Below are 27,578 nucleotides of genomic sequence, written 5' to 3' on the forward strand. Positions count from 1 at the left end.
CTAGTAAAGCGACCAAAACGCTGGCTTGCATCCATAGATGCTTCTCAAGCAAATCCCGGGACATCATTCTCCCCTTGTACTCGGCCTTGGTGAGGCCGCAGCTGGAGTACTGCGTCCAGTTTTGGGCTCCACAATTCAAAAAGGATGTGGAGAAGCTTGAGAGAGTCCAGAGAAGAGCCACGCGCATGATCAGAGGTCAGGGAAGCAGACCCTACGATGACAGGCTGAGAGCCCTGGGGCTCTTTAGCCTGGAAAAGCGCAGGCTCAGGGGTGATCTGATGGCCACCTATAAGTTTATCAGGGGTGACCACCAGTATCTGGGGGAACGTTTGTTCACCAGAGTGCCCCAAGGGATGACGATTAGGTCGAATGGTCATAAACTACTACAAGACCGTTTCAGGCTGGACATAAGGAAGAATTTCTTTACTGTCTGAGCCTCCAAGGTCTGGAACAGCCTGCCACCGGAGGCAAGTGCCCACATTGAACACCTTCAAGAGCAAACTGGATGCTCATCTTGCTGGGATCCTATGAACCCGGCTGACTTCCTGCCCTTTGGGCAGGGGGCTGGACTCGATGATCTTCCGAGGTCCCTTCCAGCCCTAATATCTATGAAATCTATGAAAGCCTTGGCAGAGCATAAATTAGATCATTCAGAGCTGGTTTGGGTATTTCTACCTGTCATTACACTGTGCTGTGTTGCCATATGCAGAGTCCAGTCCTCTGCTAGCTCAGGCAATCCTGTTATATAAGTCCATTCAGAACCTTACTGTTTGTCTGAAAGCTAGAGTATGGTTTTGTATTTCGTGTGCTTTATTTCTTGCCCCCATGAGTCCAGTTGGGTGGCTTAGTCCTCCTTTGACAAGCCTGATTTCACTTTGCACCACGTCTGGTCCATTTTTTATCCCTATGGAACGGCATGGATTAAACAGAGAGATAGTTATCCATGCTTGTTTGAAGTTAGGCAAAAGGCAGAGTAATGTTGCACCTTATAGACCAGGACTATCCAGCTGGTGCCATGAGAGGTTAATTTGCACAACCCCTTCCCCCCCCCACACAAAGGATGTGTGAAACAGCTATGTTTTGTTTCGGTTTTGGATTCAGCCATTTCGGAGGACAGTGATTCGTTTTGGTGTTTCGGATCACTGTTCCATTTTGATTTGGCCAAACCTGTTTCAGAGTTTTTTGACGCTGTTTTGGTGCTGATTCGGAAATTTGGATTGGCTAGGGAGAGGCAGGCACAGCTGGGTGGCTGAAGGTTCTCCTGCGGCTTATCTGGATGTGCCTGTCTCTCCTTGGGCAGGGGGAGCTGTGGGAGAAGCCCCCATAGCTGCCCTGCCCTGCCCCAGTCTCCCAGCACTTTTTTTTTTTTTTTTAAGGCTGCTCTCATTGGCTGCAGCAGCGGTGATCAGGGCCTCTAGGAGGCTGGGGTGGGGAGGGGAAGGGCTCTGCCATGAGTCCTCAGAGGCCCTGATCATCACTGCTACAGATGGTGAGTGCGGGGCTTTGAAAAAAAAAGAAAAGTGCTGGGAGGCTGGGACCGGGTAGGGGCTGGGGCTGGGGCTGGGGCTGGGCAGGACAGCTATGGGGCCTCCTCCCACAGCTCCTTCAGCTGTGTCTGCCTTTGCCCCAGTGCAGGGAGCCACAGGAGAAGCCCCCATGGCTGCCCTGCCCAGCCCCATCCCCTGCCCGGCCCCAGGCTCCTGGCACTTTAAAAGGAGGGCTGTGGGGCTGTGCCAGACTCCTCCCGGGGGGTGCAGGCCTCCGGATCTGCTTTTGGGATGACAGCAGGCTGCCATCCCTCCCCAGAGCATTGGGATTGGAAGGGACCTCAGGGAGAGATTTTAGACGCAGGTCAGCTACAGATGTCAATATCAGGGCAGTCCTTCCCCTTTCCTCTTAGTTTCTGTTTCTCTGCAAGCTCCAAAACTATGAAATTTTCCAAAACATCGCCGAAACAGTTAGGATGGTTTCACTTTGTTTCAGAGATGTTTTGGAGCCTTCTGTTTTGTTTCAGTGTTTCAGGCACCAAAACGGGCTGAAACACCTCCGAAAAAAAAATGGCTGCTGAAATTTCGCAGTCCTACCCACACGCCTCTCTCCCACCCCACCTTGGCTCCCACACATTTAACCTTCCAGCCATGGCTCTTGGCTGCACCAGACTCCCCCTCCCTCCTCTGGCTTCTAGCTCCTGCACCTGCCCAAGTCTGGATGATTTCTTGTTCCACTATTTTGAGTTCAAGTTGTTTTTTTAAAGGACGTTAGCCAGAGAAGCTAAAGTGTTCTAAGAGCCACAGGCTTGGTTGCCTTTTTGGAACTGATGTCAAATCTGTGTTTGTTCATTCTTTCATGTGAGGATTACCCCATCTGTCCCGTATACACAGCAGAAAGGCCCTGTAAGCAGGTGGTGATGTAAATGATGTTGGTAGAGGACTGCAGAGACTATGGAGTTTTATCTCGTTGTCTGGATTATCTTTCATAACCCCTGTGGGTCTCAGTGGATTAACTGTTATTTTTTTGTTTTCTGCCCATCTTTGCCTCTCCCAGCACTGCCCCTTCCTTTTTCCTTCCCTCTTCCCTATCCTTTTTATTCAAATCACTGCTTTCTATATAGAAGATCTGTTCCTTGCAGTCCGTTCATAACATCTGATTAAGCTGTTCCTTACAAAAGCTTATGCCTCTCTGATTTAGTCAGTCTATAAGGTACAACTCTACCCTGCCTTTTGCAAGGATTAAACAGGCACTGAGAATGAAACTAGCAATTGTAATTCCTGGTAATAGCATGCTTCCAAGTACCATAGAAAAGTTGTGGTTTGTAGGGTTTTTTTGTTTGGTTGTGTGTTGTGGATACATTAGGGTTTTATCTGCTTACCATTATGGAAAAATCCTGTAGATTTGAATAGTGCAGTCATCAGTCTTGAAGCCAGAACTCCTAAGCTACTTTTAAGTGCACAATTTTGAGCTTTGCTGGATTCTTAAATAGGCTGGGACCATTATACCTCTTAGATTCTGTAGTAAATTATTCCTCCATTCATTAGCCACCACAAACTAATGTTTCTTGAACTAGTTTTGAATTAATATGCCTCTTTTTTTTTTTTCAGTTCTGCACAGGATAAGGAAGAATGGATAAAGGTGAACAAATCTACATTCTTAACTTTAATTCTTTCAATGGTTTTCTCTTTGAGCCTGTGCCTGTGGTATTTAATATGAAAATAAGATAATTTGTGATCTAATCAATTGTTGATCACAGTTCCTATTTTGCCTCCTTTTGTTAATGAGCAGTTTCATTTTGGAGAATCTGTTAAGTAGTATTCGTGAGATGCTTATCTATTGCATTTACAGGCTCTTCAGAATACCATAGAAGCTTTTCAGCAGAGGAACGAAACCTTCAGAAATGCTATTGCAAAAGAATATGAGGACATGCCCGCTGAAGTTTCTGTAAGTTGGGTTACTTTACTTTGTAATGCCAGTGCCTGCTTTGTCCATTTTTGATTGCACATGGCGCATTACAGGAGGTTGGCAGAAGCTGTATGTCCAGAGTTAGGATTGTAGCAGTGGAATTACAAAGTGATCATTTTGCTGGTCAACCGTTTCCGTTCATGATGCCAAACCATGCCCTAAGAACAATCCCATTCTTTCTTGAATGAATGCTGGAGTGCCTTTTTTTGCAATGGTTTCTGTTTTTGACTGCTTTCTTTGTTAGTTATTGCTTTCTCAGATTTCAAAATGTAGCTTGAACATTTCCTTTCCAGAGGAAGAGAATAATTATTTTCTCTACTAAAAATACTGAACAATTGGCCTTTTTTTCCCCCTTTCAGAATGCTGAGCTTGGGAAGAGAGCGCCAAGATGGATCAGAGACAATGAAGTAACAATGTGCATGAAATGCAAGGAGCCCTTCAATGCACTGACAAGGAGAAGGCATCATTGTCGAGCGTGTGGCCATGTAAGTGCAAAACCAGATCTGCTAGCTAGTAACCAGAGATCTAGAACAGATATGAACCATCACATTAAGTCCTCATTTGGTGACCGAGTCTTGTGCAACAGATCTTGGCAATTAACCTTTGGTTTGTCGGTAGAAGGCATATTAGAACAGGAGTCTTTCACTGACCAAGTCAGCAAAAACTGTGCTAAGTTTCTTGGAAATTGTTCTTAGCAAAATTTCTTTTCTTACGAGAGATGCAAAATGCCTCAATTATCAGTCCAGAGCATACCAGCTTATTTGCTTTGTCTGACTAGAAATAAAAGTAATAGAGCAAAACTAAATCACCAGGTTCTTTCTCCACTAGATGGGGATGCAAGCCCTTACTTTAAACTCTACCATACTGGTTACTGTGTACATGCATGCATGTGTGTTTGTCTGTCTGTGTGTGTAGAGGTGGGAGGAGAGGGAGAGAGAGAGAGAGAGAGGTGGTGTGCACAAGCATGTATGTGATAATCATGACTGAAATACTTACTTCATTCACAGCTTTCCTTTTATGCTTTGTGCTGCACTTCAGGCATAGTGCCAGCCACACAGATCTGATGACAAATTCTTCCATTGGTTTTTGGAATCCTTTCTCTTGTCTTCAAGTGCCCACTTGAATTAACAAAGATAAAGCCTTTTCTTTCTGAAATGAATAGCAATTCAAGAGATTTTCAATGATAGTTAATAACGCTAGAGGTACCAGTTAAAGCTCAAGTGATCTAGATGGGCATGGGGAGGAGACTAAGCATACAGTAACTTTTTTTTTTCTTGATGTACACAGAGTATTTCCATTTATACACAAGTCCAGTCGACTCTTTTTGAGGAAGTTAACTATTGTTACTTTCTTGAATTTTCATGCTGGGTTTTTTCTCCAAGCAGTATTTCCTGTTGGAAATACTTTTTTCAGTCAAAGCCTTTCTTGCTTGCATTTTAGATTTCAGCTTTCTTGTTTTATTTTATTTAAAACAAAAAGGTATTATCTTTCTAAAAAAAAAAAAATAATGAGGATGCAGCATGAAATTAGCTCAGTGTTTCTTCTCTATTTTTCAGCTAGCTATGTATGGATGTACATTTAGGTTTGTTAACTAATCGCTTTTAAAGGATAACTCTAAGACGAGCAAGAATGATTTTTGTCTTACAAAAAATAGTGTTGTTTTATAGTTCTTGGTAGAGAGAAATAACCATGTTAGCCTGAAATAAGGGAGAAGTCAGGGTAGAGATATACCATACAGACTAACTGAATCTAAGATGTGTAAGCTTTCTTAGTTTTTAATGTGTAGTGAACTACATTGTAAGCATGCCTCTTGTGCTTCTTCTAAAGCAGGGGGACTTATACTTTCAAACTCTCTCTTTAATGCTGACCTAATACACAGTTTAAAGTCCTGATGGGCTTTGGTGACTAAGCATAAGTTGTTTATTTTTCTTTGGCAATCCCTCGCAGTCAAGGATGATTGTCTTCCATATTATCTTCTTTGGGGGTCCACAGATGGCTGATGAGGCCAATTTGCAATCAGTAGACTCTGTTGCAACTCACATTGGTGACACGTAGGGGATGCATGTGGGTGCACGTGCACCCCCTGAGATCAGCTGTGCACCCCCTGGAACTGCCAGCCGCGAAACTGGAAGTGCTGGTGAAAGTGCATTTCTGGTTTTGCTGCTGGCTCGGGGATCAGCTGCTGGGCTCCTTGCCCGCCCCCCCGTCGGCGATCTGGTGCCCCCCCAGACTCGGGAGGCACCAGTCACCCATGGCAACTCAGGCACTTATTTTCACGCACAGTGGATGGCTCTGGATTCTTGATTCGGTCCGCAGCATGGTGTTTATGCCAGTCTGCTTCTCTGTCTCCTGTTGTAAGGTTTTAAAGTACTGAGATCTTTACAGCAGACTCTTTCTCCACTTGGGGTGGTCCTGGGCAGTCGCCCACAAACTGATGTTGATGCTGCATTTTTTTCAAGTTGGCCTTGAGAACGTCCTTGAAGCATTTTCCTGACCCTCCTCTTGAGTATGATTTGACTGAACTGGGAGAATAAAACTTGCTTTGGGAGTCTGGAGTCAGATATCCGGATGATATGGCCAGCCCAGTGAAGTTGATGTTGATGATCATCACCTCAAAGCTCATGGTGTTTGCTAGCAAACGGATGCTAATGCTGGTGTGTCTATTTTTCCACTGGATCTGAAGGATTTTTCAGGCAGCATTGATGATAATTATCCAATGACTTGAGGTTTCTCCTGTGTGTCGTTCACATTTCAACCCCATACAGTAAGGTGGAGATCACAACTGCATGATAAATCATGAGCTTGATTTCAGATCTGATATCATGATCTTCAAACACCCATTTCCTCAGGTGTCTGAAGGCTGCACTTGCACATTTGAGGTGATGTTGGATTTCTTTGTCAATGCCAGCCTTCTCTGAGAGATGGCTTCTGAGGTATGGGAAATATTCAGTGTTCTCCAGAATCTCACTGTGAACCTGAATTACCAGAGCTGGGGACTGTTCACTAAGAGCTTGTTGATGAAGGACCTTAGCCTTCTGAATGTTAAGCATCAGTCCCATTTTCTTGTGTGCTCGGTAAAGATGTTGATGATTGCCTGAAGGTCTGCTTCCAATTGACTACACACTACAGCATCATTAGTGTACTGGAGGTTGATAATTAAACTTGGGGTGGTCTTGGTTTTGGCTTGAAGTTGGTGAGATTAAAAAATGTATCATCCATTCAGTAGTTTAGCTCCACTCCAGTGGGAATCACAGTAAGGAATATTGAGAAGAGTGTTAGAGCAATGATGCAGCCTTGCTTAACTCCCATCTTAACTTCAAATGTATCTGTGATAGATCCATTATTGAGAACCACTGCTTGTATACCATCATGGCAAAGAATGGTAAGGAATTTCAGTGGGCATCTGTACTTCAGAAGGATTCTCCACAGCATTTCTTGGTTGACAGAGTCGAAGGCTTTTGTGAGGTCAAAGAAGGCCATGTAGAGAAGTTTATTGTTCCTGGCATTTTCCTTGTAGCTGGCAAGCAGCAAAGATCATGTCAGGCATGTCTCTTCATACCCTAAACCCACACTGAGATTCTGGGAGGAGCTCTTCAGCAAGTGGAAGGAGATGATTCAGGAGAGTTCTTCCGGTGATTTTTCCTGTGGTGGACAGCAAGGTGATCCCTCTCTAATTTCCACAGTCAGACTTGTCTCTTTTCTTGAAGATGGTCATAATCATGGCATCCCTGAGGTCATTTGGGATTTCCTCATCATTCCAAATCCTTAAGACCAGGGCATGGAGCTGTGACGTGAGCTCCTCTTCCCCCTGCTTAAAGATTTTGGCAGGGATTCCGTTAGCTCCAGATGCCCTGTCATTATTCATCTGTTTAATGACTTTCCTCACCTTGTCAAGAGTTGGAGAGATTCTGAGATCATCTCTGACTGGGTGTTGTTGTGTGGAATTGAGAACACTCTCATCAACAACAGAATCTTGATTGATAAGGTCTTCAAAATGCTCCTCCCAATGGGCATTGAGGGCTCCCCTTTCCTTGATCGGGTCTCCTCTATCCTTAGGTCTCAAGGGGGTTGGTCCTTGAGTGCTTGGACTGTACAACGCTTTGTCTTCCCACCATCTGTTCTTTATATTGTGGGTCCTTCTTTGGACCTCTGACTTGGCTTGTTGCAGATCCAATTTCCTTTACATGGTGCTGATGTTGTTCTGCCAAGCACAAAAGACCTTGTACTTGTGGTTCATCAACTCTTGGATCTTCCTGTCATTCTCCTTGAACCAGGCTTGGTGTTTCTCGGCAGGGAATCCAAGTGTCTCTTCACAGGCATTGAAAATGGTGGACTTGAAGGCATCCCAAGCACTGCCAATATTCTCCCATTGCTGTTGATTGGAATTTGCCAGTTTTTTTGAGTGCTGGTGGAAAAGGTCTTGCTTGATTGGGTCCTGGAGTCTTTCAACACTGATCTTCCATCAGCATTACTTCTGGTGCAGCTGTTGTTTGGGAGCCAATGGTTCTTGACAGAACGGGACCTTGATCCAATGACAATTGGCCAAGAAAATTGGAGAGCTTGTTCCACTGTAGTCTTCATCTGCCTTTTCAGCTGCTGAGATTCTTATGTTTTCTTCTGTCTGCTGTGCCATTGAGGACTTGTAGACTCACAGCTGGGGGCTGAGCTGGCTTATTATAGTGGCAGTGTATACTCACTATATCACAGCACCATCAAAGGATATATTTGGCTTTTCAGGAGGGAAAGCTTTGCCATCTGCTGTCCCCACCACATCCTGGTGGTGCTGCCACTGCTTGGTCTGCAACTATTTATTCATCAGAATTAACCCCGCTTATTTCACAGCTAACCTTCCCTGAAGGTAATTCCTCTATATGCCACCTGTGGACGCACTTGGTAACAGTACAGTTCTGCCACTAGTAAGCACAAGTGTAAGCATGTTGTTTGAGCACCCATCCTGAATTGAGGTTTACATTACAAAATAATTAAAATGAACCTATTAACATTTTGCTCAAGCCAGCAACTAGAATAAGAAACAGTGAAATATAATAGAAAATAATACAATCCCAGGTAGAGAGAGATACCCGAGTTAGTTCTAAATGAGCTAGCTGAGGTCCCAGAAACAATACTGCTACAACAGTGCAGCCCTCTGCCTGTTCTTTATAGTGAGTCAAACAAAGTGGAGTCCTGTGCTAACACACTTTTGCTATTTCTGGGACCCTAGCTAACTCATGCAGCTCAGATTGCTGCACAATGCTATATTGTACCTTGTAGTCGTACCTGCTTAATTTTGTTTGCTTAATCTCTCTCTCATCCCCTCCCTTCCCTTAAGGTGGTTTGCTGGAAATGTTCGGATTATAAAGTTCATCTTGAATATGACAGCAATAAATTGAACAAAGTTTGTAAAGACTGCTATCATATTATAACCGGTTGCACAGACAGCGAAGAAAAGAAGAAGAGAGGCATCTTGGAGGTATAAGTGTAGGCATATTTTAAAAGGCCATATTTTGCTAAATGCAGAAAGAATGGCTTGGGTTCTCATTGGCTGTAGAGTCCTAGGGGCCCAATATGATTGTGTTCTTTACCAGCTCCACAGCAAGCAACACTCAGGTGTGGAGCAAGGTGACTCAATCAGATTGCACATGCTAAGGGTTGGCCAGATTCAGCCTGCGGAGCTGTGTCTTTGGCAGTATTTGGTGGTGGGGGCTCTACTCCTGACCCCACAGTCAGGTACCCGGGGTTTCAGCAGGGGGGAGCTCTGCTGTTGCCATGCCAGTCGGATACTTGGGGCTTCAGCAGGTATGGGTGCTTTCCTTGCAGCAAGCCACAACCAGGTGGCGGGAAGAAGGGGGTGGGGGAGAGGTACCAGGTCCTGGTATCCACCTGCCTCAGACCCAAGCTGTGGTATATGCAAATCAGTTAAGCGTATCCTAGTTGGCTGCAGTGACATTTGGAGAAAGCTAATCTTTCCCTTTGATTTCAATAGCACATGCAACTTTACGTTTTTAAATCTACTATTACTATTATTATTATCATTATTATTGTTGTTGTTATTTTGGACCTCTCTGCAAATCTTTACAGTATGTTACTTAATCTTTTAACTTTCCTGGCCAAAATGGAAAGAATTTCAAATATTTCTGATGATATTAAGAAGGTGTATATAAGAAAATACACGTAACAATACTTCATTTTAGTTCTAAATCTGTCTAGAGTAGCAAAAATGTATTATTCTGGTATAGATTTTTGGGGGGTTAAATATCAGGAGAAATTAACAGCAGAAGTTAATATTGATTGGGAAAATTATTTTAAAAATTCTGATACACATGATGGTGATTTGTAGAATTTGTAGATTCAGTTTGTAGCAAGTTTCACAGCATAGTTGCACTCTATTCACCAATGCATATTGGAAGGGCTACATTAAACAATACAGGCCTATCAGCAGTTTCAAAACCACTACCAGTAGAACCTCCTACCCCTTCCAAAATTCTGCCTAAGTTGCAGGGTAAGTTCAGTATCTCAAACCATCAAGAATATATATGAGTAGACATGAAGAGTATATATGGGTAGATATGAGGTACTGTGATCATTTGGTGATAACGTTTGCAATATTATCACTTTTCTTGCATTCGTCCCAATTAATGTCAATAAAATCTTAATTCCAAAAATCAGTCATGTTCTTCCTATGATAGGTTCCAAGTATGACTGCTGAATCCCAGTAATAAATCAGTCTATCAAGTCGTCTTTTTATTTAATCTCCCTTTTTTAATTCTGGGTAGTTCCAAGAAAAATTCTTGCATTCATACATTATCTTTGGAAATGCACTTCTGTTGGATGCTTTTATGAAGATTTTACTGCCAACATAGAAGAGTAATCATGAAGGGCAGTTACTAGCACTTAGATAACATTGTGATGGGCACAAAGTTAGATAAAGAGTGTTTCAGATACTAAAATATACAGCAAATTTGTTATTTGAGCAGAAGGAAATTCAGGTGTGCAGGGTGATTCTGTTAGCCATACTCTAAAAATGTTGAGAGAGAAAGAACTAAGTTTCTTTCTTGCTCCAGAGGAACTGTATTTTTAATTCTTCATAAACCCAATCATAAGACTTTACAGTACTCAGTTTTTAATTGTATCAGCATTTGGAACAAACAAATGTAAAAGATGGTGTTGTATTTTAATTTTTGTGTTGTGTTCTCTACAACATCTTACATTTTTGTTAAGGGAAATTTTCCTTCTTACACTGTGAACTGTCTCCTTAGATTGAATCAGCTGAGGTCTCTGGAAACAGTGTCATATGTAGTTTTCTTCAGTACATGGAAAAATCAAAGCCTTGGCAGAAAGCATGGTGTGTTATTCCTAAACATGAAGCTCTTGTGCTGTACATGTATGGAGCTCCACAGGTATGTAAAGAAACAGAAGGAGAGGGAAACAGAAAAAAAATCATTTTTTCCCCTATATTGAACAACTAGCAGTGGAAACAAGTTGCCTTTTTTTTAGTTTGTGCCACCATAAAAAATAAGGTTCCTTGACTCCCACAGTGTCCCAGGCTTTCTCACTGGGACTTGTGCTAACCCATGCCTCTTTGTGGAGCCTGGGATGGGCTCCAGCGTGGAGGCATGGGAGACTGGGAGTTCCTCGGTTCCTGTTGAGGAAGTCGGGGAAAGTCAAGTAACTGGAGAATTGGGGGGGGGGTGAGGTGGACCTCTGACCAGTCAAGGACTCTTTTTTCCAACAAAAAATCCTATTGTGATCAAGGTTCATTTCTTTTTTTTCTAGGATGTTAAAGCTCTGGCTACGATTCCTCTACTAGGCTATACAGTAGATGACACCCCCAGAAGTGCTGACCTCCCGCATAGCTTCAAACTGACCCAGTCCAAGTCTGTGCACAGCTTTGCTGCAGACAGTGAGGAACTGAAACAGAAATGGTTGAAAGTTATCAATCTAGCTGTCAAAGGTGAGATGCCAAAATGCCAGAACGAACTGCAGTTGAGCTTAGAAGAGCAGCCAGAATCTTCTAAAAAATCTGAATGCTGAAGCTTGAGAATCCATGGTAAAAGATTCCAGTCAAATACTTGCTAACCTGTCTTTTTTCAAACAAAAGAAGCAAACTCTCTTAATGACCACACACATCTTAGCACTTTATTTTCGGGGAAAATGCTGATCATTTTAGGGACCTTTTTCTTATATTTAAGTTCTATTAATAAAGTTAATGTACAGACCCATTTCAGAATTTAAAAAAAAATGTGAATGCCAATAAAAAAAACACACAACAATCTACTAACTTTAGTGTACTACTTGTTTTTCACAATGCATTTCTCTTTTGATTAAATTGATTGCCATTGGGTTAAAGTTTGCTTCTTTCCTAAAGAATGCAGATATTTGAAACATCCTTCTTATATGCTAGGATTCACAGCAGTATAAAAGATATACCTCCACATCGCCAAAATAGATCTGTAATAAAAAATATACAGGGACAATTTGGTGTATTGTATTTAGTTTATAGAACTGCATACACTGAGCTGTACATATATTGAATTCATTTTTTTTGTTTTTTAAAAAAACACAAATTGCTTTCACAGGTATATTGGCTTTTAAGGATTCAGTTTATTATGAAAATAATCTAATTGTTTTCAAGCTATAAATTTATTGCTAAAGTATGACAAAATAAGTACAATATATTGGTAAATATATATGTACAGTATTAGAACAAATTGTACTATACTTGATTTTTTGCTTTGACTTCATGACATTAGGTTCATATTAGTCCATAATTTATTTAAAATAAAGCATGTTTCCTCTTTAAAGTTAAGGAAAAAGTTCTAAATTTTAAAAAAGAATTCTGTTTAGTGATTTGTTTTAAGTAGCTTACAATTAATTATCTTAATATTTTTATACATTTAAAAACTAGTACCAGTAACTTAAATGGCATGTAAAGGATTTCTGAATTCTAGTTGTGTTTAAAAGAGTAGTCCTTTTTTCTTTAGTATCCTGTATCTGCTACGTTTTTGAAGGTGTGATACTATGTTGCTAAAATATGGGATTGTGCTTCAGCAAGTAACCTGTTGATCCCAAAGGTCTTTGGAGATCATCTATTTTTTGCGTTTATGCTTATTGGAACAAAAGGACATGTTATAACACCTTTAAACTTTCACAGATGAACACAGCAATATTACAACAGTTAGTTATAACAACTATCTACAAGGATTATTGTGCATCATATAAGGCGGAACCTGCTTGCATTAATTCTTATAAGAAGTTTGATTCTATAAATCTTGACATGCATGAGTACTCCTTGCTCAGATGGGCTTCAGTAGGATCCTTCATGCAGTTGTAAGGATGTGTATGAGTCAGCTTTTAAATATTAAGTCTACAATGAACCCCAATTTCTAGAAGTTGTTTTTTTTATGTGGGGGTCAAATGGTTCCATCTTAAGAAGGTTCCCCTGTAGGTTTTTGGATAGAAAAGAAGAACAGTGCATGTGCTGTGATTGGCTCTCAGACTATTGACATCAAGATTACATTTTTGCTACTTGAATTATCAAAGTAGGGGACTTACCCAACTTAAATGATCCATTTCTAACTAAAAAAAATTCTTCTAAAAATTTTATTTTCTAAAAAACAGCAGTTGTCCCAAGCCACTAAGCTTAGATTTGGATCCACTTTTCTCCAAACTTGGGGATGGAGCTAGAGTTTTGATTGGGGCCCATCTTTACATGAGAAGTCAAGAATTTATTTATTTTTTTAAATAGTTACTATAATGCAATTTGTATTCCCTATGTGACATTAAGTCAGATATTACCTTTATTTAGCATTAAGAATGAAAGATTATCTCCTGATCCCCTGTGCATTCCAGATGAGTCTTTATTGCCCAATGCACAGAAAAGGCAGGGTAAGTAAAAGACAGAATATAATAATCTGTACTAACATACTCCTGTGCAACTTAATTGATGTTACTGGCACAGATTTTGCTCTCTGTGGCACTAGTGTAAAATCTTGTGCAAACCTCTGACTAGTGGATTACTCTAGGTTTTATACCAAAAGGACCAGAATCTGATTTCCTAAAGTTGCCCTGGTGCGTGTTGTGCAGAATTTGTCCCTTAGTATTCATTGTGGTTGGGCTGTTCTGTGTGCAGTCCTATTTGTTGTAGTTTTAGGGAAATATCTAATGTGCAATTTTTGCTTCAAATACCTTGGAAGTGTAAAGAAATTCTTCTACCATTTGTAGTAAAAATGATAGGCCCATTTATGTCCAGATTCATGCTGGTATTCAGAAACGGAGCTCCACGTGGAACTCCTCATCCTGCCCAGAAAGTTTTGAACAATGGAGTCACTTTCATAGTAGTATTATTATGGTTCTACAGACAGTACTCTGGCCTGGGATCATTCAGGTTAGGGATGGGGAAACGTGTAGGCTGAACTCTGTCTGGGGCTGTATTATATTTTTCCATAGCCATTAGACATCTCCTTCTAAAAAGGAGTATCAGAGGTGGCACCTGGTTTTGGAGCCTTGTCAGAGCACCTTGCTTGAAGCACCATTGCTCATCTGTAGAATTCACGCCTAGGGGCCTGAGGGGGGGAGGGGGGAACTCCACCAAGAATGAGCTGGACCAAAAATAATAAGATATAGCACTTATACAGCGCTTTAGGCTTGTTTTTTTTGTTTTAAAGCACTTCCCAAATATTAGCACAAACATCCATTTGAAGCACTGAAGTGGGCACTGTGATCCCTGTTATACAGGTAAGGAAAACTAAGGAGCAGAGGGGTTAGTGTCTGCTTTTCTTTCCAAGGGATACTAAGCTGCTTGCAGCTCAATACGTGCAGCTGCTTTATTTGAACCGAGTCAAGCCTCAATGGCTTTACTCGCTCATCTAGGAAATTGGAAAAAAAAGCCAGAATGAAAGTGCGGGTGGTCAGAGACTTAAGCCCTTGCTCGCTTTGAATTGTTACGGTTGTATAAATCTGTAGTGTTAAGTTTTTGACCTAATAATTTATTTAACTTTTTTATAGTAAACAGCTTGTGGAGATCTATTCCCTTCTAGTGAGACAGCATGCAATAAGTGACTCTGAATTCCAGGCATTGTGTAATGGCTGTGTGCATCTTGCAGTAAACACATGTGCCAAATTACTTAACGTTTTCTTTTTCCTGGTGTCTTGCAAGGACAAAATACATAAGTATAGCAAAAGAATTGATCTTTGACATATCTACATCAGCTGATATGTTTAAAGTCTAGCCTCTTGACTCTGACAGGAGTACTTGTATATTTAAATGCCCCAAATCCACAGGAAAAAGCAAGCCTTGAGAAGAGAGAACATTCTCTTCCCCTTGGAGCAGAATATGGAAAATATTAGATGACTGTAAAGTGTGTGCGTGAGAGAGAGAGAATGTAGCACCTTTGGAACTCAAAGTGCATTACAAATCATTAAGGTTGTTGTAAAATAAGGAATTATTTCTTCCTTTTATTTAAATATGGAAGAGGAGGCACAAACTGTATGTATTGTAAAAGGGGTACCAGACAAAGATTCAATGGGGAACTTAAGTAGAGTGGATCAAGTATTTTTGAAACCTGATGAGATGGGGTGGAGGGAGGGAGAGTTGACATTTTTTCAAAATCCCTTTTTTTTAACAACCACCTATAGACCTTGTACAGTAAATGTCAGATTTCTAATTTCCAGGGGAAAATAAACTAAACAGGGGGAATTTCAGAAAAAAATAATGTTAATGTGTTTTATTTGATCAGCTCTAGTTGTAGAGATTCCTTCTCATTGTGGAAAGTTTTAAAAAAATTATTCTATATAGAAATAATTCTCAGCAATGAGAGAGACCCACTTCCAAGAAAAAGTTCAGAAGAGATTGTGAGTTTGTTAATTGGCATTCCTCTATTAGAGGTGATCAAGCTGTGATGATTTACACTGCTCCAATATTTGTCCTATATTATGTACAGTTCTTTGCATGAAAACCAGGTTCTTTCAGTCTTTAGGCATGTTGCTGCTCCTGCCAGTTCTTTGGGGTCATAGAGCCACATCTGACTTCAAATTGATTTTACTGGGGGTTTAATAAAGCCCATAATCCTTAATTTGTGATAATGAAGTAATCCTGAAATGACTGGTTTAATGTAGGTGAGACTAAGCAGCCAGAAGTCCCTGAGAACAAGTAAGACAAGAATGGAGAAGGGAAATAACAAATGTATGAGTAATATTGCCTACATTTAAAAAAAAAAAAAAATTGGTGAAATGTGTGAGTCCAGGTCTGTAGTTATTATGTGTGATAAGGTAAAAATGAACTGTAAGAAAAAAATTCTTGTGGTTTTTATTTCCAATTCTTGCCCATATTGACATACAGAAGTTAATGTAAATGATACTGATCCTTGAGTCTGTAATGAGACTTAATCTGCCAGTCATATTGCTGCTTCAGTTTTTGCCCTTTCATATAACATGGTCACTTAATGAATATATACATATAGAGAGAGAGAGACCATTATAACTAACAGGCAGGACCAATCTAATTCAGACGGCATTTTACACTGTGATGAAGTAAAAATACAGGTAATATATATTGACAATGTTGGTCATATCTTAAGTGTAAAAATCAACACAAGTGGATCTACTTGCATGCCATGTTTATGGTTTCTGATTGATTTATAAAATAAGCTAAAATCCAGTAACAGAGTCAATATGCCTCCTGTACTGCCTCTTCATTAAACTATTCCTGAACTTTTATTCAGGACATTTCCTTTCTTTTCCTCCTTACCTAGCAATACTTAAATGAGTGTAAACTTGCTTTTGTTCTTTAAAAACATTTAAGCAGGTGATTTCCAGGTATAAAATAAGTATTCAGTCAATTTGTAATATTAGCCCACTTCAGTTTGTAGTTTTTCCTTCTAGACCCTTGAAAACATTTTTAAAAAAGGCGGGGGGTAAACTGCAACTAAAGTTTTGTTTTGTATGCAGAGATGCCATATTTATGTTAATGAAGGCAGGCAAGTGTGTCGAATGTGGATGGCCACTGTATTTTACATACCTCTATTATGAGCACTACAGCCAATACAAGTTAAAATATTTACTTTCTTGAGAACTTGATTGGCCCTAGTATGTAATGTCAACTCTACATGCATTGCATTAGGATCTCCCTTAATCATGGAAGCATTGATTGCAGTTTGATTTAGAGGGGGGGGAAATGTTTTGGTTTGTATAAATACTAATCTTTTGAAGAGGTGTGAATTGTTCTTGTTTTGCATTGAATTGCAGAATGTTAAAAAGAGGCAAAATTTAAAGTTGTGCAAATCTAAGTGGTAATTTTTCTGGTTAAGAAATATATGAATGTAAAATATTTGCAGATACTGTATATATTTTCTGTAACATATGTATATTTGGTCATAAAGGTGGGAGTTGGATTATTGTAAAATTAAGCACTTTAATTCCTGTTCAATACTTATAATTTGTATCCTGTAAAATAAAAACATCATTAAAAAATACTGCTGACTAATATTGTCTGTCCATGATTTATTTGTTATGCTGACAAATTATGTAAAACATCATTAAGCTTGACTGTGGGGAACAAAGGCTTATCTGTGTGAGAGAGTTGCACCAGTTTAGCTTGAATGAAGGTATAGTTTTAAGTAAAAGGCAGGGTAGATTTATATCATATAGACTAACTAAAGTGTGTGTGTGTGTGTGTGTGTGTGTGTGTGTGTGTGTGTGTCAAAAGTGCATGAGGCTCCCATCCACACATCATAGAATTAGGTTGAGATAAAAGCTGCTTTTAAAAGTCATTGGAGATCTCTTCTATTTTTTCTGTTTTGGTGTGGACTATAGGGTCAGTACCCCATAGTTCTGCTCTATTCATTAAAATGAATTCTGCTTCAGATCTATAGACTTTTAGTGCTGCCTGTACCACCCTTTTAGCTATCTTATTGTAAAAGGATAAAACTCCAAACAAGGCTTGTTTTGCTCTAGTGTTTATATTTGTAATGCATTTATTTCAGCTCAGATGTTTATTAAAATAGATTCCAAGGTATTTAAAGGGAGGCACCATCTCTAATTTCTTTGTGTGTGAAAACCAGATTTGTTTCCTCCTTTCATTCCCAAAACTGATGCTTCGGATTTATCTATTTTGATTTCCAAACTATTTGAGGTGCCATACTATTGAAAAACATCTTCCATAATAACCTATGGAAGCCTGTTTGGGATTGTGACTTCAATGATACATCACCTGCATGAACAAAGACAGGGATAGGGTTATTCAGTACTATGGGTGTATGGAACTGATTTCCTGCTAGCACATGTTTTAAATAATTCAAGAACAGAATAAAAAGTATCAGAGCAAGCAAACACCCTTATTGTACTCCTGTCTCAGTTTGGTTATGTCCTGTCCAATAGCTTCCTATCTCATAATGCACCGTAAATGTTGTATTTGAATAGTAAGTAATGATTAATTGTAGGGGAGCTTTATCCAGTGATGTTATTGCCAGTTTTTTTTCGTAATGTTAATCTGGTTATGGAGTCAAATCACCCTTCAGATCTATGAAGACTACGTATAAATTCTTTTGTCTTTTTACATATTTAGATGATAAACAGTGCAACACTAAGCAATGGTCTATACAAGAATAGTCTTCTCTAAAACTGGTCTGTTCTTCTAAAACATTATTTTCAGAAATCCATGCCTGAAGATGAAAAAGTAAACATCTCTCAAATATTTTGGCTGGAATATACAGAAGAGTAATGGAATGATATGCTCTAGGATCTCTCTTAGTTCCAGGTTTTACAAATGGTGATATTTCATCTTCATTCCAATACCTTCTAACATTTTTTTTTCCTTAAAACTCTCCACTACCGCTCAATGAATTCCTTGAAGATTTCTGGGGAAGAAAATCAAGGCCAGGGGCCTTTTCCACTATTCAGTAAGTCTTGCGATTCAGAGGTGAGATGACGATCTGTTTTGTTTGTGGTTTAACAGATAACATTTCCTTCATTAAGAAGCCATCATTTTCTTCATCATCTGTAAGTAAGCTGTTAAACTTATTTAAAAAAAAACAACAAAACCCATATATCTTCAGGAATATATGCCTCAGGAATCAAGCTACTTTTTTTGTCCCTTTGGCTGTAATCTACCAAAAACATTAGTTATTGTTATGTTTTCCCTGTGGCTACCAGTCCCTCCCATAGCTTTATTTGATATAGTTTCTCCTTTCTATATTTTTATAGTTTATTTTAATTTTCTTGATCTACTGGAAACTAGAAGAATGATTTTTTTTTTTTATTTGTAATCCTCCAAGACTTCTATTAAATAATCTTTAGCATTAGAACAGTTCTCATCAAACCATGATTTATGCCACTGACATTACCTCTTCTCAACAAAGATGCTTTCTTTTGTGAAAGCTTTTTTTCCAGCTGTTGTATAGCTGCTGGAGTAATTGCACTTTGGGGTTCTTATACTTTGAGAATATGAGCGAGGTATCCCAGAGTAACAAACTGAAAGCAGTAGAAGGAAAGATTGGTGCAGAGGAAACAGTATTTCTGTGTTGGAATTGTCTATCCACTTTCAGGTGCCAGAAGCTACCTCTCCCTTATTTGTTTTGTTTTGGGGTTTTTCCTCCCCAATTAGTCAGTGTGTATGTTGTAGCCATGATGGTTCTGAGAATATGTGAGAAGCAAGGTTTGTGTGGTGATACCTTTACTGGACAAGCTTTTGGGCATAAAAATGCCTTTCCTCATGTCTGGGAAAGAAGGAGATCGCCCCAAGCTGAAAAACAGATTGAATAGCAACTTCTGTTTAACTCAGGAGTGGGCAATTATTTTGGGCGGAGGGCCATTTACCCAGTTTTGGCAGGCTGTGGAGGGCCACATGGGTAGCCCTGTCCCTTGACAGGTGCCCCACCCCCTGGTCACCATCTTGGGACCAATGTCCCAGTGTCTTGGGACCAGTGTCCCAGGGCCAGCACTGGTGGGGCCCAAAGCGGGGCACAGGCTGGCAGGGGGCTGTGGAGCCAGGCAGGGAGAGTGGGGAGCTGGATCCTTATGGAAGTAATACCTTTATCTGGGATTTTCCCCATAACTACAGTCATTCAAGCACAATCTTTAGCACCTCTGTGAACCTTTACAGTTTCTGTCTCTTGACTCCATCAATTTATGACCTAGTTAATTTTTGCTTAAAAGTCTTTAAATTTTTATCATGTAAGATTAGTCATCTAAGTAGCAGTTGGAGATTCCATTATCTATAATGGATGTCTCTTCTGCAAAAACATAAATGGATAATAAAATCAAGCGTGGCTAGAAAATACATTATACTAAGTAAGCATACGAAATCACCCAGTGAAGATCTCATGCTGATCAAAAAACCCAGCAGCCACTCCTCTTTCTTTTCACTTTTCTGTCTTTTTCCTTCCTCTTGCACAGCAGTTTCATGGCTGAAAATGTTAAGGACTGGATCAATTTATACATAGCATAAACAGAAAGCATCATGTTATTCAGAGCTTATTGGGAGGTGTATTAATGTTACAGCTGGCTAAATAATGGGAGGCGATGTTAACAAAACATACAATGCAATTCAGTTATATCATGTTCACAACTTTTTGGGGTTTTGTTTTGTTTTTTGGTGGAAAAAGTGTATTTATTCTGTGAAAACTCAGACAATCCATTATGTACGGTACCAGTTTTATGTATTTCAGAGTATGAAAGTTACAGATAAAGAACAGGTAAGAAGCTAGTAGTTTTAAAACATGCAAAAAAGAGAGTATATATGTAATGGAATAATTCTCTAGTATGGGGAGGTTTTGAAAGGGATAGGAATGAAGATGTTCAGGCAATAGAAAAGTTTGGACACACTTTGAACCTATTCCCATGCTAGGATTTCAAGTAAGGCAACTGCAGTGTTGCTAGACTGCCAGGCAAAGATGATCAGCATTTAGGGACAACTGTCTATGAAACTATTTCTGTATTCTGAGCTCCTACTCGTGTGATTTCAAAGCACTGTTGGGGGGGATAGGACTCATGCCACATACAATCTTCAAGGAGAAATTTAAGAATAGTAGTGAGCTTGGGATGAAAAGGAGTCATAACTGTGTGGTGTGGGTGCGACAAGAAAAAGTTGGAATGTGAAGTGCGTTAGCCAAAGATCCTGATTCATAGTTCTGTTTTCTTTCTCAGTTGCCTTTAAATGTAGGTCTGTATTGCCGAATGTTAGACTTTTTCTTTAGGCAAAAAAGATAGAACAATGCTCTACATTTTCTGTTTTGTTCCATTTTCTCTTTCTTTCCACTACACATTTCTCAAGCTTTTCCCTCAATTGGGGGTTTAAAACCGTCTCCACTTAGCCAGAACAATTTAGTGTTTATCCAGTGTCACCTGTCAAAAGTTGTTGCAGAGTGCCAAGTGACACAGATGAGAAGACAGTACTGAGAGGATGGGGGTTAGGGAGAGCAGTTTCTGGAGATAAGTAATATACACAAAACACTGAAGGGGACAGAACGAAGCGGGGTGAAGGGATGGAGAAAATCCAAATCGTCCTGCTTCCCAAGAGAGACGAAAATAGGGAGAAGCCAAGGTCTCCAGTTCCCAGTGGCAAGTATATAAGAGATGCTTCCCAGAAGATTCCAGGGAGTAGGAGGCATTGCTAGCCTGCTGTTCTACTCTGAAGCTAAGACAACTGCAGATAAAAGAAGACAGCTCTTTAAAAGAAGCGGTTGTGTGGATGGCTCTATTAAAGAGTGTTGCTGAGCAGGGTGGTCCCCTAAATCGCAGATAACATGCTGTCTGTACTATGAACTTAGAAGTAAGTCACTGGGTGACCCTGCTAAATTGAGCCTCAGTTGGAAAACAGAGCTAGAAGGTACTTCATGAGCCAGTCCTTTTCTACACACACAAATAGATAGATCATAGCAGCTCTTTCAGAAATTGATCAAGCTCCATCTTAAACTGAGTTAGTGCTTTTGCCTCACACTTATTAGGTGATTGTTCCAGAATCTCACTGATGCAGTGGTGAGGAATATTATTCTAATTTCCAGCCTAAATTCATTTTTGGTCAGTTCATATACCCATTTCTTTTTGTGCAAGCTTCTCCTTCAGCTTAAATTTCTTTTACCCTCCCTGATGTTTCTAAACAGAGCAATCACATCCACTCTGCATTCATCTTGCTAGGCTAAATAAGCCAAGCAATTTTGGCCTCTTCACATCAGATAGGCTCTCCATTCCACCATTCATTTTTATAACCATTCCCTATTCCAGTTCAAGTCTTTCTTACAGAGGCATAACTTGGTGACAGCAGTGCACGGGGCAGCATTGGTGGCTTCTCTGTTGGAAGTGGCAACATCCAGTCCAGCAGTGCAGCTCCTGCTATATTTCTGCCCCCCAAAGTCAGCACCCCCTCCCACTACCCCTTTATTACACTACTGCTTTTTTAAACACAAGTGTTCAAGGTTGTATGCTAAATTCCAGATGAGGGCTCACCAGTGCTTTGTACGATGGCAACAGTACTTTCTTAGTGCTACCAGAAATACTTTGCCTGGTACAACTGGTGATTTGCATCATCTTTTCATGGCTGCATCACAACGGTAGCTCACCATAACCATAGGATTTGACCATTGCACCCCCCTCTGTTGTTTCAGGTCACTGCCCTCCTAGTGTCTAGCAGAAATTCCTTTTATTAGTTCTAAGTGCATGACCTTGTATTTTGTTTTATTAAATTTTACCACACTTTCATTATTCCAGTCTTCAAGGTCATCTGGTCCTTTCTGAATAATATGCTTGTCCTCCTCCACCTTGATGAGTCCCCCAGTTTGGGCCATCAGCAAGTTTTGTTAGAACACTCCTACTTTCTGTGTGCAGTTCATTAATGAAAATACCAAGTAAGATCAGTCTCAAGACCAATATTAGATAAACAGCATGATTAGCTTCCCAAAACTTCCCCTTTCGACACTCCTCACCTTTTGTCCTTTTAATCAGTTCCTTATCTAATTTACACTTCTTTTACCAAACCCAGCTTTTCCTGGTTCTATGTTCATAACTGCTTTGCTTCTGCTTTGATCTACCTTAGTTACATTTTGAACCTGGATTTTAATTGTGGTGTTTTCATTGATGTCGAACTTCTCAGGTTATGACCAGGGATCTGGGTTTTCCATTCACCATGAAAAAATGTGGTAAAGCCCTAATTTTCTTTTTAAGGAGAAAAATCTGGATTTTCTTCTTTAAAGGAGAAAAATATGTAAATGGTGGGTTTCCCCTTGCAGGCTGGCACCTCATCATCACGGCACGGAGCTCCCAGCAGCAGCATCAAGCCTCCCTGCCCCCCACTGCCTTGCCACACTGGGTCCTGCCCGCTGGGTCATGGAGGCCTTGGAGGGGAGAGCAGCAGGGCGGGGAGCGCTGAGCCCAGTGGGCAGTCCGCATCTGCCTCACCCCACAGGCTCCACTTCAGCCATGCTGCCCATGGGACTAAATAAGTTCCATTGCAGTAGCTGCCACCTCCCACAGATGGTAGCTGGCACTCAGGCATTGCTGGCAGGGATGGGGCTGCGGACTTGGGTCCCTAGCCCCATAGCCCTGGCAGCTGGGGGTGCTCTCTGGCAGGGCTGAGTGGGGACTGTGGGTGGGGAGTGAGGGGCACCAGCAGGACCCAGGGGGTGGTGGTTGGCAAGTGAGAGGCAATGGCATGGGCAGGGCATCGGTATATCAGGGCTGCTCAGTGCCACAAAGCAGTGGGGAGGGACAGCTGCAAGTAGACCTGTGTCCTGGTGAGTGAAGGGAGCAGGGAGAGGGGCACTTTTCCGATTTTTTCAAGAACACCTCCCCCCCCCCCCCCCAACCAAACGCCCTATTTTATAGGTTTTTAGGTAGTATTTATAGGTATTTAGGATTTATTTTAGTATAGTGATTGAGGCACTGGTAGGCTTCCAAACTGCTTTAAAATGGTAAATATATCAATAAAACATTGTAGTTAACTGATATCTTTATATATAGTGGTGTTTCATTTTAATCATGGAAAAACACAGATTTTGGGGGTTTTAATCGGATAATTTGCTATTTCTATTGGAGAATCTGCAGTTTTTGAAGAGAGAAAATCAGGATGCCTGGTTATGACAATTAACACTGTCTCCTTGTCAGGGGATGGAGTGGAGGGTGTTGAACTAGACACATTTAATTACTTATTAGATTTATATGCCACCCTAGTGTTTTACAACTAGACCGTCTGTGACAGATGTTCGTACAATATTTTCTAAAAGCCTCTGGTGAAGGAAATTTCACACCCTCCCCAAATTATTTCCCAGTGTGTTACCACACTAATAATTAGAACGCTTTTCCTAAAATCTAACTTAATTTGTTTTAAGGTAGATTTCTTCTTAGCCTTCCCCAGGGTGCCACGGGGAAATATTGATTACCATCCTCTTAACACAAACCTTTTTCTGTGTTATAAGACTGTTACCATGTTCCAGTTCCCCCATCTCGTGTTTCTAGACTAAACAAGTTCTTTTAACCTTTCCTGATAGCTCATATCTTCTAAATCTCCTCTTCTCCTGGAGTTTCTCTAATTCATCTCCAAGTGCAGTGCCAGAATTTGATACAGAATTGTACCTGAGGCCTCATCAGTACCTAGGAGAGTAGAATAAATACTCCTGTTTTTTATATATAGCACTCCTCATTCCAGAATGAGATTTGGCTTTTGGGATCATCAGATCACGGACTCCTTTATTTTATGATGTACCATATCTCCCAGATCCCTTATGTTCATACTACTGTGTAACTACTTATTCTCATATTTTATAAGCATGATTTCTCTTTCCTAAGTGCAGCACATCACACTTTTCTTTATTAAACTTCAACTTGTTGATTTCAGACCATCTCTCCAATTTGTTGGAATCATTTTGCCCTCCCAGCATACTGTCATCCTCAAATAGTATACTCTGTTCCATTATCCAAATTGTTAATGAAAGTACTAAATAGATTTGGGCACAGGACAGACTCTTGGGAGTCTCCACTGAAAGTGAGGCCCTTGTTTGAGAGGGTTCCATTGGTAAAAGTTGTTTGAAAGTGTTTTTCAACCAGTTGTGCACCTCCTTTACAGTGGTCTTATGTAGACCATATTATCTACTTTGTGCATTGTGGGATTTGTCCCAGTGAGATCACACAGGAAGCAACAGGGCAACTATCTTTTATTGTACAAATGAAAGGCTTAATTCCAGTTACTCTCAACCAGGGTGCTTTACCTGTGAGCTCCTTTTAAAGTTGTCACTGGATATTATGCAATATTAGCACCGTTGGGTGTGCAAACATGTACATATGATTCACAAAATAATCCCAGAGGTTTCGACTAGGAATCTATAGTGTTAAAACCATTCTGGCCTGCTGTGGGCTATCTTGCAACAGAAGAATTTCTTTATTGTTTTTCCATAGCCAAAAACAGAGTGAAAACTAAGAGCTGCCATTTTCTGAGGGGGTGCCTCAAGTATAAAAAGGTTGAGAACCACTGCCTTATGCATGAGCGACTGGTGCCTCCTGAGTCGGGGGGGGGGGGCACCTGCCCCGCCAGCAGCCAGTCAGCAACTGGGGAGGGAGGGGGTCCCCCCACAGCCAATCGTGCCTTGTGGGGACCACAGGGATTGCTTCTCCTGATGCCCCCACTCCCTGGCCAGTGCTCTCAGGGGGGTAGCGAGGGGGGGGAACCAGTGGTCTTGCCTGCCCCTGTCTCACTCATCCATCTAAGTGGGAAACGCTGCTGTTAGGGCGTGCACCAGCGCGCTCAAGGGGTGCATGTGCACCCCCTATGCATTTTCACTGGCCTTATCAAGTCCTTTCATTAATGCATAAAACACGGAGCATGAAAGGGCATTGTTGTACGGTAAATTTGGGCAGCTCCTGGAGCTCTTAACCCCTGTCTGCACATTAAGGTGTTAATGTGTTTTAAAGCACTCATTATGTGGTTCAAAGTTATGCCACTCCAGGACAGGATTATCTCTTCATCCTCACAACTCAGTTCTTGTTCCATTAAGGTGTGGCCATTCTCCATAAATGTGCCACTCAAATTGAAGGTGTGACTGCTCCAAACTCCAAGCTAGCACTAAGCCGATCAACATTTGTGCAGCTCACAGCCTAAAGTGTAACAAGGCCCAAACAGAGGTTGCCGCACTGAGTGCCCTGTAGCTAGACAGGCTCTGCACACAGCTGTAGAACTTAACACAGGACAAAGACCTCAACTGAGGGGTCTTTACCAGGCACAAAACTAAAAAAGAAAAACAAAAAGACTTGCTGGTCCTTCCTCAAAGAAATACAACTGTTTCATTCCCTAACCTTCAGGAGCCTTTATTTCTGTTGTAAATAAACTTAGCAAGATGCAGAGATGCAAATTTACATGGAATGCCATAAACTGGGACCAAAAATTAGCAGCAACCCACACAGCACACAAAGTCTTACTGCAATGCAGCAAACCTGGCAGGCAAGATAAGGGTAAACCCACATGCCCTACCTAAAGGGTTACATTGTGTGTGTGTGTGTGTGTACTTCCATGAATAGGTGGGGCTTTTTTGTGTCCCTCTCCTCTTGCTGCTTGCTGTTATGCTTCAAGAGCACTAAGTTAAGCCAGTGGTTCACAACCTTTTTAGACTGGGGCCCCCTTGTTAGACTGAGGAGGAGTCTCAGAAAAAGCCATCTCTCTGCTTTCGTTAGCTTTTTAGTTCATAGTAGGAACAACATTTCTCACTAGGACACCCCTCCTCCCTCCCACAATACACCAACCAAGTAGGTAATAGGGTAAGGCCCTAACCATGTTAACATTAGACAGCACCCTGTGGCACCCTTGAAAGACTCCTTGAACTCATTTGATGGCTAGTGGGTGCTGTCTGGTTTAGTGTCTCCCCTTGGCACTCTTGTTATTACATTTGACCTCCACTTCAGTCCCTGTTTTGATCGTTTGTCCCAAGCAATATGTAACACATTGCTATTGGCCTCCAAAACTAAAGAGGCCTTATAGCTTCCTCAGCAGGCCTGAGCCCCTGGATCCCCTGGTTGGGAAGCACTGCCGGGTGGACTGCAGCACCTCAGATCCTGACTGGAAGCCGCTGCTTGCAGCCGAGATGCCACCTGGGGGAGCTGGGAGCGCTCCAAGCACATGGAGCTGCCTGATGGCACCCTCCCCTCCATGTCATCCCCAGCCACAGGGAACCCCCACTGCTTCCTGCCTCAGGGCTGGCAAAGGGGCTCCCCACCCCAACCCGGACTCGCTGAGCACCGGGTGTCGCCTGTGCTGTGGGAGTGCCCCCCCCATGCGTGTCTTGCAGCACCCCCAGGATAGGTGCACCCAGGGTTGCCAGGTGTACTATAATTAACGCATTCGTACAATCATTTCAGCTCTGGTATGATCAATAATAGTAGAAGTGTTCAAAATGTCCAACACGGCTACAACCTAAACCCCTGCAAAATGTACGATCACTTTTGGGGCAGCTCATTGATGCAGCATAGGCAAAACCCAGGTCACTCTCCGGGAGTTTTAACTGACTTTTGAGCCGGCTGTCAGCACTTTCTTATTCCTGCTTGCCTCAAAAGAAGAACATGCTTCAGCTCTGGTGAGCCAGTTCTCACTCACTCGCTGGTACTTAATAGTGAGCAATAGAAAGGGAATGAGCCAATTTATGTGCGTTCTTAATTGCATACTTACTTGCATATTTTTCAGTGTACGATCGTTTTTCAGCAAATGGATCATTTTGGGCTTCCAACAGAATCTAGATAGCTACGACCTGGCACCACCGGGGAAATACGAAAGCAGGCAGGGCTCTACGTCACAGAAACGCAGCTGCGCTCTGTGACGCTGCAACGGGCACAAGCAGCGCGCGGTGCGGGTTTTGATGTCACTGCGGCACGAGGCGGGGAGCTCAGCTCGCAGCAGGCGGGGGAGAGGCAGCCGCGCTGGGCGGGGCGATGACAAGCCCAAGAGAACCCCGAGCCCGGTTGCCCCGCCTCGCCCGCTCGGGGGGCGGGGCCGAACGGCGAAAGAGAGGAACACCCGCGAGACTACAGCTCCCGCTGGTCTTTGCGGTCGCGCTAGCGTCATGACGCAGAAGCCGCGCACAGCCCGCTGGGGTGGGGCGTGGCCAGGCCAGGCCGGGCTGGGCTAGGGGCCGGCGCCAATGGCGGCTGGCGGACGG

General features: G+C 41.6%; 1 protein-coding gene across 13 annotated transcripts in view; it reads left to right on the forward strand.

Moving 5' to 3' along the window:
- FGD4 (FYVE, RhoGEF and PH domain containing 4) overlaps positions 1 to 16,927 on the forward strand; it is a 146,060-nt gene extending 129,133 nt beyond the window's left edge. For 9 of the 13 annotated variants that reach the window (XM_025202866.1, XM_025202868.1, XM_025202861.1 and 6 more), the window contains 7 exons: positions 3,099 to 3,129; positions 3,340 to 3,435; positions 3,816 to 3,941; positions 8,786 to 8,926; positions 10,713 to 10,853; positions 11,230 to 11,407; positions 13,262 to 16,927. In XM_025202866.1, coding sequence (XP_025058651.1) covers positions 3,099 to 3,129; positions 3,340 to 3,435; positions 3,816 to 3,941; positions 8,786 to 8,926; positions 10,713 to 10,853; positions 11,230 to 11,407; positions 13,262 to 13,461 — 913 coding nt within the window. In that variant the 3' untranslated portion in view covers positions 13,462 to 16,927. The remainder of the gene's footprint in view (positions 1 to 3,098; positions 3,130 to 3,339; positions 3,436 to 3,815; positions 3,942 to 8,785; positions 8,927 to 10,712; positions 10,854 to 11,229; positions 11,408 to 13,261) is intronic. The other 4 variants (XM_025202860.1, XM_025202859.1, XM_025202862.1 and 1 more) reach the window with 4 other exon arrangements.
- Positions 16,928 to 27,578: the final 10,651 nt, after the last annotated feature.

This window comes from Alligator sinensis, unplaced genomic scaffold (genome assembly GCF_000455745.1).
Source record: "Alligator sinensis unplaced genomic scaffold, ASM45574v1 scaffold957_1, whole genome shotgun sequence".
Lineage (NCBI taxonomy): Eukaryota > Metazoa > Chordata > Crocodylia > Alligatoridae > Alligator > Alligator sinensis.